The sequence below is a fragment of the Cervus canadensis genome, chromosome 29 (genome assembly GCF_019320065.1).
Source record: "Cervus canadensis isolate Bull #8, Minnesota chromosome 29, ASM1932006v1, whole genome shotgun sequence".
In the NCBI taxonomy this organism is placed as follows: Eukaryota; Metazoa; Chordata; class Mammalia; order Artiodactyla; family Cervidae; genus Cervus; species Cervus canadensis.
In genome coordinates this window covers 22,985,759-22,997,806 of record NC_057414.1, presented here as the reverse complement: position 1 = coordinate 22,997,806, position 12,048 = coordinate 22,985,759, and the positions used below count along the sequence as shown (strand labels likewise).

Below are 12,048 nucleotides of genomic sequence, written 5' to 3'. Positions count from 1 at the left end.
AGCACATCTCAGCATTCCAGCTCTGGAAGCTCACCAACCTCTACTCTTGGCCTTCACAGAAAGCCAGGGCTGTATATGTGTGGGCCTCCATCTACATGCCCAGGTACGTGTAATTGCCCAACCGTGTGTGTTGTTTCACCAGCAGTAAAAAAAAAAAAAAAAATCCAGCAGGGAAACGAATGCTTTAATTAGTTTGTTTGTCCTTTGACAAGATCTCCCCAGTCGAAAGATTTTTGTTTATCTCAATGGCTGAGTGGGCTTTGCTAAAATCGAAATTAACTGCCTTGCTTAATGGTGCAGCAGACTGTTTTGAACAGCTTCCACGGAAGTCTCCTTGAAAGGACATTTGATCTAGAAAGTCTGGCCTCTGGCAGAGTTACTGCATTTTGGTGTAGGTCTTTTTTTCCTCCTTATGCTAATTGTAGGATGCACACATGGAGCTCGCCACTGGATCCTGGATGGCTGTATCTATTGGGTGAGTGGGTGGAAGGATGGACAGATGGGTTGACTGGCAGGTGCTCGGTCATGTCTGAACCTTTGTGGCACCATGGACTGGAGCCCATCAGACTCTTCTATCCATGGGATTTTCCAGGCAAGAAAACTGGAGTGGTTGCCACTTCCTCCTCCAGGGGATCTTCCTGACCCAGGGATCTTCCCGACCCAGGGATCGAACCCACACCTCCTACATTGGCAGGCAGACTCTTTACCACTAGTGCTGCATGGGAAGCCCCTGATTGGCAGGTAGACAGTTTAATTGCCATATGACTTAGATGTCAAATTTTCTGACGTTTCAGAGGAAGAAAAACCTGTAATTGGTTTCCTCCCAACATGTTCTTGCTAAACTTCACCCTATGACCGTGTCTTTGGATTTCATTCAACAAAAACAATAGTTGTTAAGCGCTTAGGATGTGTTAGAACATGGAATATAGATTTGAACAAAATAAAATAGTCCCTTCTCAAAGAGCTTGCTATCTAGTGTGGAGAACCAAGAATCAAAAAGTCATACACGGGGTTTTCCTGGTGGCTCAGTGGGAAAGAATCCGCCTGCCAATGCAGGAGATACATGTTCAATCTCTGACCCTGGAAGATCTCACAACTGTGGAGCAACTAAGCCCTTATACCACAACTACTGAAGCCTGAGTCCCAGAGCCTACGCTCTGCAACGAGAGAAGCCGCTGCAATGAGAAGCCTTCACATCACAGCTAGAGAAAAACCCTTGCAGTAGCAAAGACCCAGCACAGCCAACAATAAATAAATAAAAAATTTTAAAGTCATTGCTGCTGCTACTAAGTCACTTCAGTTGTGTCCAACTCTGTGCAAACCTATAGACGGCAGCCCACTAGGCTCCCTGGTCCCTGGGATTCTCCAGGCAAGAACACTGGAGTGGGTTGCCATTTCCTTGTCCATTGCCTGAAAGTGAAAAGTGAAAGTGAAGTCGCTGAGTCGTGTCCGACTCTTAGCGACCCCATGGACTGCAGCCACCAGGCTCACCAGGCTCCTCTGTCCATGGGATTTTCCAGGCAAGAGGACTGGAGTGGGATGCCATTGCCCTCTGCATTACACAGATAATTATTTAACTATAGCTATGATGGCTGAACTCCAATATTTTGGCCACCTCATGCGAAGAGTTGACTCATTGGAAAAGACCCTGATGCTGGGAGAGGTTGGGGGCAGGAGGAGAAGGGGATGACGGAGGATGAGATGGCTGGATGGCATCACCGACTCGATGGACATGAGTTTGAGTAGATTCCAGGAGTTGGTGATGGACAGGGAGGCCTGGCGTGCTGCGATTCATGGGGTCGCAAAAAGTCGGACACGACTGAGCGACTGAACTGAACTGAACTGAGTGATGGCTGGAATTTTTTGATTTTTCTTTTTTCTTCTTTATTGAGGCCTAAGTCAAATACCATAAAATTCTTTTTATTTTTTTTAATTTTTAAAATTTTTATTTATTTATTCTTGGCTGCACTGGGTCTTTGTTGCTGCGCGTGGGTTTTCTCTAGTTACGGAGAGGAAGAACGGCTCTCTGTGGCGTGCAGGCTGCTGTTTATTGTGGTGGCTTCTTTTGTCCCAGAGCTTGGGCTGTAGAGTGCAGGCGCAGTAGTTGGGCCTCAGCGTAGATCTTCCCAGACAGGGGTCACACCCGGGTCCCCTGCATTGGCAAGTGGATTCTTATCCACTAGACCACCACAAGTCCCTAAGATTCATCATTTTAAAATGTACAATTCAGCCACAAACAACTGGTTTGACTGACTTCGACAGATATTCCATTATGTTGGCTTTGTGATCATTAATGTCACAAATAGGGGGTGAAAGGGGCCACCAGAGAAGTCAGCTCAGATGTGGTATCCTGGAAGTTGCCCTGAGGGAGAGTTCTTCTGACCCAAAGCAGAAGCTCCTCACCCAAGACAGCTCCCGTGAGAACTTTCTTCTGTGACCCTACTGGTTCTGGAAAACTTCCACAGCATCCTATAAGTCCATTTTTCTAAGAATATATTCCAAGAAGTTCCTAAGCTAGACATAGAAGAATCTCAAGTATTGAGAACCCTCAGGATCTACCCCATATATTCTAAAGCCAAGATACCAAAGGCAGTGAAACATTCCATGATGTACTAATAGCTCAGCTGACTGTTGCAGCAAAATAATCACTCATTCATTGATCTTCTCACGCCCTGTTATTGGACTTGAAAAGTAAATCACTTGCATTTTCAGATGCGTTGCAAGTCTGATGGGGCCCACAGGGGAATTAAAGGGCTCTGAGTTTGATTTCTGGCTCTGCTAAAGTTCTGCTTTGCATTCTCCTCTGGAGATGGGGATGATGGCACAAGCAGTCTCCTCTGAGGGGTGTCTTGGAGTAACCAGAGTGGGTGAAGTAAAGCTGCTTTGGACTTGAAGTACTTCATCGTGCGTGCATGCATGCATGCTTAGCCTCTCAGTCACGTGCGGTTCTTTGAGACCCCATGGACTGTAGCCCGCCAGGCTCCTCTGTCCATGGGATTTCTCATTTCCTCCTGGGAGGAACGGGTTGCCATTTCCTCCTCCAGTGGATCTTCTTGACCCAGGGATCGAAACCATGTCTCTTTCATCTCCTGCAGGCAGATTCTTTACCACTGAACCACCTGGGAAGCCAAACTACTTGCTACTGGTAGCCAGTCTTTCAGGAGCTGATCTGATTGATGGATAGTCAGCTATCTATACAGAAAGTCTCAGGGGTCTTCCCTTCCTATGACAACACTGATTTCATAGGAAGATAGCTCTGTGGCATCAACTTGAAGTTTAGATAAGTAACATTACTGTTATTCAGAGAGCTTGGGACACCCCCTAAGACATCAGTATCAAAGGTGAAATTTACCATTACACATACTTTAAGATAATCACTATCTTAATGACATCTTCTGTTTATGTGATCTTATACAAATTATAGAGCACTTTGATATTCCTTATCTCTCTAATTCCCATGCCCATCTGGTGATGCAGGAAGAATGTGATATTCACAGAGTTTAGATGAAAAAATCCAGGACTTGCCCATGATGACAAAGCTGGTTCTTGTATCCTCCATCTTTTCTTACCACCCTTAAAATCTTGCCTACTTTTTCCCCTGCGCTGTTCTGTAATATTTTCCCCTATGATTTGCCAGTGACTTGTCAGTTCCCTTCACAGTACTTAGGTAAAACACCTGCTTGTATAATTGCTGACATTAACAAGAATGTCATGAATGCATCTGACAGTTAATTTTTTCACTAGTTCCCTTCTGCTCCATAGATCCCTGTGAGTTTGGGTTAATTAATCTGAGTTTTATTTTTGCTAGCAAGCTGGTGATCCTTTGGGTTGAATCAGCTGAGTTATCTCTAGGCTGTGATCAGTGACAGAACCTCCGGAAAGCCTTGGTTCCTTCCATCTTAGGGCACAGGATGGCCATGCCGGGCTTCTCGATATGAATGGCAAGATGGTCCATGACTTGTCCTTAACCAGATATTTGCATCATCCCTTTCTCCTTTCAAAGGTACATGACCGATGGTGGACTTGGCCTCTACACCCGCCGCCTGAACCGGCTCCCTGATGGGATGGCTGTGGTGCGGGAGACCCTGCAAAGAAACACCTCCCTGGGCCTCGGAGACGCTGACAGGTAAGCCTGCTCCACTTGGGGTGGCCCAGAAGTGGAGGTGACTCCAGGGGGGCCTGAGAAATGAGGGCGGTCATAGTGAGAGCCAATGCGTGCTGCTTTAAGCCACCAGAGGCTGGGAGGCCTTGAAGCCAGGCCTGAGGTTAGGAGCTGGCTCAGCAGGTGGAAGGGGGGCCTGACCAGCTCTTGCATCCTGCTTCTGGGTGTCGGTTGGTGGTTCTCATAGCAAGAACCCAGGGAGTTCGGGCTGGGAAGGTTTTTGTTGTTGTTTTACTGTTGCTACTGCATCTTTATCAGTTCAGCAGGCCCTGGGGATCTGCTCTGCTTCCTCCACTAGCCAGCTTTCTAGGTATTGCATCTTGGAAGGAGCAGAGTCCCTGGTGACGCCCAGAAGGTCTGTGTGCAGAAGAGAGCTCCCCTGGCCGTGGCTGAGCAGGCTTCCCCATAACTCTCTGTTGCCTGGTGGCAAGAGGCAGGGCTTAACCATTTAGTTTTTACCTGCATGCTGAGTAGTTGTCATGATTAGGCTTGACCAGTCTTCATTGCTTCGAAGACAAAGAAGAGCTCCAGAAAACTCTATAATAAAGAAGAATATTTGGCCTACAAGTTTCTAGTCTTTGACACAAGCCGATTCTGTGACCATGAACTATCTGTTAAGGAAGGGGTTTGGGCTGTATGGTTTCCAATATCCCTTCCAGCTCTGATGTGCCATATTTCTGGATTTCAATACCCTTTAATGATCTGATTGTTGAAGAATTTTTTCTGGCATACTTGACCTCTTGCCACATCTGGGTTGATGAGACAGAACATGGAATTTTGATGTGAGCAGTTTGAAATCTCTCTGTTCTTTTTGGAGGCAAAGTCTCATGTGTCAGAAGGCCAAATATTTGTTGCACCAAACCAGTTTCTTGCGTTTCTCTTAGCAGGACATAGTTTCTAACAGAGAGTGAGATGACTTCTGTAGTTCCCTGGCTTCAGAGAAATAGGGCAGCAGTATTAAAGAGACAGACCCTGAAGTTTCCCCCGGATATGGAATTTGCTGAAAAGGAATCTTCACCTTCTCTTGGGAAAGGCTTGGAGGCTTGGGCTGGTGTGAAGAGTGCTGAATTAGCTGTCAGGAACTTGGCACCTGCCCAAGGCCTAGACTTAGCCACCAACTCAGCTGTGTCCTTCTCAGAGTCCTCTCAGCCTCCAAGGTAGTGATTTATACCAGGGAGGACTAAAGACTTACCACTGAGGTGCCAATTCAAGTCAGCTTTTTTCCTGTGATTTTATTTAAAGTATTGGTTTAAAAATTCTATAGTAAGACAAACCGTTTGAGAACTACTCTAAGGCTAAAACGCTTTATGACCAAAATCTTTAGAGTAAATATCAGCAAAAGAAAAATCAGTTGTTATAACACCCCCATTGGAGCGTTCACAGCTTATTAAATTATTTTGTTTATTGGTATTCTCTTGTAAACATGGAATTGCTCAGTAAATCTATTAACATAAAGTGATGGCCTTACAAGGTACATTTCCCTTTGTTGCAGAAGCAGTGTCTGCACTAGGCAGTTTAATTTAATGCTTCAGTGCAGGGTTAATGGAATGATTATAGATCACAGCTGAGCTTGCTTTTGCTTTTGGAGGTGGGAGATTTGGGTTTGGGCTGGAAAGATGGGTGGCATTTGTTTTGTTGTTCCAGCTCAGTCTCCACATGTAACAAAACAGAAAACAGTGTCTTCTGGTTTTCCCCAAACTGGAATGGCTCAGGTGTGATCATTTAAGACTAAATGGATAATGAGCCAACTTTTAAAGAAAGAATTCAGGTGGCTTAAAAAAAAAAGATTTAATAATGCTCATAAATTTTCTATTTCATGTAAGTTTGGACCTGTAGGCAGTGAGATATTCTCTATTACTCTTTTTTTTTTAATACTATGCTGTCATTTATTTATTATTTTTATTTATTTATTTTTGGCTGTGCTGGGTCTTCATTGCTCCACACGGGTTTTCTCTAGTTGCAATGAGTAGGGGCTATTCTGTAGTTGAGATGTGTGGGCTTCTCATTGCGGCGGCTTCCCTTGTTGCAGAGCATGAGGCTCTAGAGCTCGTGGGCTTCAGTAGCTGTGGCGCATGGGCTTAGTGGCTCTGCAGCGTGTGGGATCTTCCTGGACCAGAGATCGAGTCTGTGTCCCCTGCCTTGGCAGGCAGATTCTTAACCCCTGGACCACCAGGGAAGCTCCCATATTATTCTTGGATATGTTAAATTACTTTTTTCAAAATTAGTGTAAACAGGCCATAATAATGCTTTATCTTTGGCTCAGTTGAAAGAGTAGTAGATTGGTTTCTTTCGAGTTCTTCATGTAAGCGTGCATACTAAGTTGCTTCAGTAATGTCCAACTCCTTGTGACCCTGTGAACTGTAGCCTGCCAGGCTCCTCTATCCATGGGATTCTCCAGGCAAGATAGTGGAGTGGGTTGCCATGCCCTCCTCCAGGAGATCTTCCAACCCAGGGATCTAACCCGAGTCTCTTAGGTCTCTTACATTGGCAGATGGGCTCTTTACCATTAGCGTCACCTGGGAGGCCCTGTTCTTGTAAATCTTCCCAAAACTATGTTGTAAATGAGTGTTCCACAAAGTGCAAGGCTAACATTATTGGTACAGAAATAATTTTAGATGGTAGACAGGGAAGTACTTCTTTTTAACAATTATATTTTAATTAAAAAAAAAATTCTTGCCTCTAGCATTTCTCAAACTCATGATTTTACACACACTTCTTAGGGTCAGGATAGTGTAGACTTGAAACAACTTAATGTGAAATATCGAGGAATAATATCACAGATGGTGTGCAGATATATTAAAAAATAAAAAGTACTATGTACATGGCTGCAGGCTAGGTAATCCTTTTCCTATCCCTGTAACTAGAAATAAATTGTTTAAGTAATTTAGACAAGTGAAAAAAAAATGCAAAGAACCTTTCCAGAAGTCTTCCCTTCTAACCTGAAAAAAGAGCTAAAATACTTCCATGATTTTTTTTTTTTTTTAAATAAAAAGCCCAGTCCTTAAGGATTCACACGCAAGCAGTAAATTACATGAGTTCTACAAAAGAAATAGGAAACAAACTGAGAGATGATTTCTGATGAGACCTCAGCAAAGGGATGGCCAGCCCAAGGGCGGATCACCTCACTATGCAAGCAGGAACATCACTGACCTTGGCCTTTCATCCCTAGAGGACAGCTCTCCCAGGGGAGGCTGAAGGACACCCACCCACCCACTCCCCAGGCAGGCTGAGGCTGTTGGCGGCAGGATGTGGCTGGGTTATCTTCAGGGTTATTGAAAGTAACTGATAGGAATGTGCACCTTCGGAGCCTGGGAGACAGAGCCCATGTCTGCTGGTGAGTCTCGTATGTCACCAGCTGGCTTCTGAGAAATAATAAATGACGATCGTAAATTCAGGATGCCAGGCCTGCCCTTGATCTCCTGTCACTCTTTAGGATTGCCACCCATGGGCTCTTGTTTTTACCTGATAGTCATCGGGGCGACTTTCAGCAAACGAGGGCCAGCCGGCTCTGAAGGAAGGATCAAAAGGGGCAAGCGGAGGTGGCTTATTACAAGCTCTTGGCCCCAGATGACAGACATGTAAAGAGACCTGTGACATGGAGGTCTAGCAGGCTGGGAGGAGGAAGGGATACAGCAAGGAGGGCCCAGGGGCTGAGCTCACAGCCACAGGGTTTGTGGAACTCCGGCCGCTTGCAGGCACTGCTGTCTCCTGGGACCCCATCGGAAAGTTGAGTGCTTTCAAAGATTAAAGCTCAGCTCTGGGAAAGTTTCCACTCTCGGTCCCTTTCTCTGTCCCTTGAAAGCACGCCGTGGCCCTTTCCCGAACGCGTGGTGCTATAGTGTGCAGTGGGTTGAGGCAGTTAGATGCTCCCGCCAAGGTCACGTACCTGTCCTGAGAGCACTTGGAGGGTAGAAGCCAGGCTCCTGTGCATGTGGGTCCCGAGCAAGACTTTGCAGTTACTTGATAACTTTCTTCTCAACCCTTAAAACACCAATTGCTTTTGTTAATTTGGTTTAGTCGCTAAGTCATGTCTGACTCTTGTGACCTCATGGACTGTAGCCTGCCGGGTTTGTCTGTCCATGGGATTTTCCAGGCAAGAATATTAGAGTGGGTTGTTATTTTCTTCTCCTGTGAATCTTCCTGACCCAGGAGTTGAACCCAGGTCTCCTGCATTGCAGGTGGATTCTTGACTGACTGAGCTACGATTTAGGTAGTAAGAAAAATAGAAAAAAAGCAAACTAATGCCACGTGATAAAACATCAGCCTGAGACTTGAACAAAAATGAAAATTGCCCTCTAACATCACCAAACATAAAGGAGAAACTTTTTTTTTCCCTTGTTAAATTACAAGATTTTCTTTGCCCTCCAAATTCTGTACAGTTTACTTATGGAGATGGCTTTTCAGTTGGGCTTCAGTCATCGTACAACTTGACTGTCTGCATTTGGGACCCAGGCCTCAGTGCTCGGAGCTATCCCAGCTTCAGCTTGAACAGGGAGTCCTGCAGTGTGAGGATGTAACTATGCAACCTGGTATCTGACCAGCGTGCCAAGCCAGGCCCTCCTCCCTTACCGGGAGTGTCGCAAGATCTTCCAGCTCAGGACACTGCTTGGCTTTGTGATTTGTGTGGGACAGTTTGGCCTTCTGGCATCCAGCAATGCATTCACAGATTCGGGCCCGACTTGGAGGAGCTGAATCCGAGACAGAGCTCCCCATCCAGCAGCTGGAATTGGTAGGCACCCTCATCATGTGAGGTGAGCTCTTTCTTAGGCATCGCCCCTGCTGGGATATACAGACTGGAGGGAATACAGAGGGGAACTTCTCCCACTGTCTTCCCTTTCAAATCTGGGATAGGGAGAAAAACAGCCCCCTCAGAGACATCCATGACCTAATCCCAGCACTTGTGAATATTTTATGACTTGTGGCCAAGGGAGTGAGTTTGCTTCGTGCATGCTCAGTCATGTCCGACTCTGTGTGACCCCATGGACTGTAGCCTGCCAGGCTCCTCTGTCCATAGGATTCTCCAGTCAAGAATACAAGAGTGAGTTGCCAATTCCTCCTCCAGGGGATCTTCCCGACCCAGAGATCGAACTCGTTGTGTCTTGTGTTGCAGGTGGATTCTTTACCCCTGAGCCATCTGGGAAGCCCAGTAAGGTTGCTTATCAGCTGACGTTTAGATGGACTGCCCTGGGTTATCCAGGTCGGCCACTGTAATCACAGGTCCTTAAAAGTGGAACAGGCAGGAGCAGAAGGCAGACTGATGAGATGTGAGAGAGACACCATCCGCCCTGGTTAGCTTTGAAGATTAGGGAAGGGACCACAATCAAAGAACTCAGGTCGGGTGGCCTCTATACAGAGAAGGCAAAGGAGCAGATGTTCCCTGAAGCCTCCAGAAATGACCTTAGCTCTGCTGACACTATGAGTTCATTCCTTGGCACTCAATTCAGATGAAAAACTGTAAGATAGTACCGATAGTATTATTTTAACCCCCCAAGTTTATTATAATTTGTTACAGCAACAATGGAAAATAAATACAAACTTTTATTAGAAAATAATAAAAACAGGTATAGTTGCCATTTCCTGACGGAGCACTATATGCCAGGAACTGTGTCCAGCACCTTACAAATATTTGGTCATTAATTTTTAACCTTGACCCTTTGAAAGGAGTTATCCTAGTTTCATAGACTTGAGTCTGTGAGAGGGTCCGTAAACTCACTGCAGGTTCCATGCACACCTAACTGGCTGGTGTCCAAGCTGGGACTGAATTCCAGGCCCAGCAGACCCATCCACTGCCAGAGGCTCTAGCCACCTGCCGACTGGCCCACTCATCTGCTTGCTCAGGGAGCCCTCTGTGCATGGATTCCTATTTAGCTCCAGCTATTCTCTTATTGAATGAGGTGACATCTTATTGAATGAGGTGTCATCTTATTGAATGAGGTGTCATCTTATTGAATGAGGCCCTGCTCACTAAAAATCTAAGCAGTGCCCAGATGGCTGGAAGGGCGAACCCCAGCCTTCAGGGACAATGGACAACAGTTTGCATCAGGACAATGGACAACAGTTTTCATTAGAGGGAAGAGGGGATGTTTCTTGCCTCCTGTCCCTGCATCCCAGCGTCCCAGGGATGCTGCAGATGGGCTGACCCTCATCGTTTATCCTGTCATGATCTCAGGCCTCAAGGAGAAGGCCCTTTTGTTATTTATTGGAGGATAATTGCTTTAAAATGTCGTGTTGGTTTCTGCCATCAGTTCAGTCACTCAGTCGTGTCTGACTCTTTGTGACCCCAAGGACTGCAGCACACCAGACTTTCCTGTCCATCACCAACTCCCGGAGCTTACTCAAACTCATGTCCATCAAGTCAGTGATGTTGTCCCCTCCTCTCGTCTTCAATCTTTCCCAGCATCAGGGTCTTTTCAAATGAGTCAGTTCTTTGCATCAGGTGGCCAAAGTGTTGGAGCTTTAGCTTTAGCATCAGTCCTTCCAGTGAATATTCAGGACTAATTTCCTTGAGAATTGACTGGTTTAATCTCATTAAAATCCAAGGGACTCTGAAGAGTCTTTTCCAACACAACAATTCAAAAGCATCAGTTCTTTGGTGCTCAGCTTTCTTTATAGTCCAACTCTCACATCCATACATGACTACTGGAAAAACCACAGCTTTGACTAGATGGATCTTTGTTGGCAAAGTAATGTCTCTGCTTTTTAATATGCTATCTAGGTTGTTCATAGCTTTTCTTCCAAGGAGCAAGCGTCTTTTAATTTCATGGCTGCAGTCACCATCTGCAGTGATTTTGGAGCCCAAAAAAATAGTCTGCCACTGTTTCCACTGTTTCCCCATCTGTTTGCCAAGAAGTGATGGGACCGGATTTCATGATCTTAGTTTTCTGAATGTTGAGCTTTAAGCCAACTTTTTCACTCTCCTCTTTCACTTTCATCAAGAGGCTCTTTAGTTCCTCTTCGCTTTCTGCCACAAGGGTGGTGTCATCTGCATATCTGAGGTTATTGATATTCCTCCTGTCAGTCTTGATTCCAGCTTGTGCTTCATCCAGCCAGGCATTTCATATGATGTACTCTGCATGTAAGTTAAATAAGCAGGGTGACAATATACAGCCTTGATGTACTCCTTTTCTTATTTGCAACCAGTCTTTTGTTCCATGTCCAGTTCTAACTGTTGCTTCTTGACCTGCATACAGATTTATCAGGAGGCAGGTAAGATGTTCTAGTGTTTCCATCTCTTTCAGAATTTTCCAGTTTGTTGTGATCCACACAGTCAAAGCCTCTGACATAGTCAATAAAGCAGAAGTAGATGTTTTTCTGGAACTCTGTTGCTTTTTTGATGATCCAGTGGATGTTGGCAATTTGATCTCTGGTTCCTCTGCCTTCTCTAAATTCAACTTGAATGTCTGCAAGTTCATGGTTCACGTACTGTTGAAACCTGGCTTGGAGGATTTTGAGGGTTATTTTACTAGCATGTGAGATGAGTGCAGTTGTGCGGTAGTTTGAATACTCTTTGGCATTGCCTTTCTTTGGGATTGGAATGAAAACTGACCTTTTCCAGTCCTGTGGCCACTGCTGAGGTTTCCAAATTTGCTGACATACTGAGTGTAGCACTTTCACAGCATCATCTTTTAGGATTTGAAATAGCTCAACTGGAATTCATTCCATCACCTCCACTAGCTTTGATTGTAGTGATGCTTCCTATGGCCCACTTGAATTCACATTCCAGGATGTCTGGCTCTAGGTGAGTGATCACACCATCGTGGTTATCTGGGTCATGAAAACCTTTTTTATATAGTTTTTCTTTGTATTCTTGCCACCTCTTCTTAATATCTTCTGCTTCTGTTAGGTCCATACCATTTCTGTCCTTTATTGTGCTCATCTTTGCATGA

General features: G+C 45.3%; 1 protein-coding gene across 14 annotated transcripts in view; it reads left to right on the top strand.

The window, feature by feature from the left end:
• Positions 1 to 12,048, top strand: part of NAV2 (neuron navigator 2) — an 874,724-nt gene that overhangs the window by 742,751 nt on the left and 119,925 nt on the right. For all 14 annotated transcript variants that reach the window (XM_043451131.1, XM_043451122.1, XM_043451119.1 and 11 more), the window contains one exon: positions 4,004 to 4,126. In XM_043451131.1, the coding sequence (XP_043307066.1) occupies positions 4,004 to 4,126 (123 nt within the window). The remainder of the gene's footprint in view (positions 1 to 4,003; positions 4,127 to 12,048) is intronic.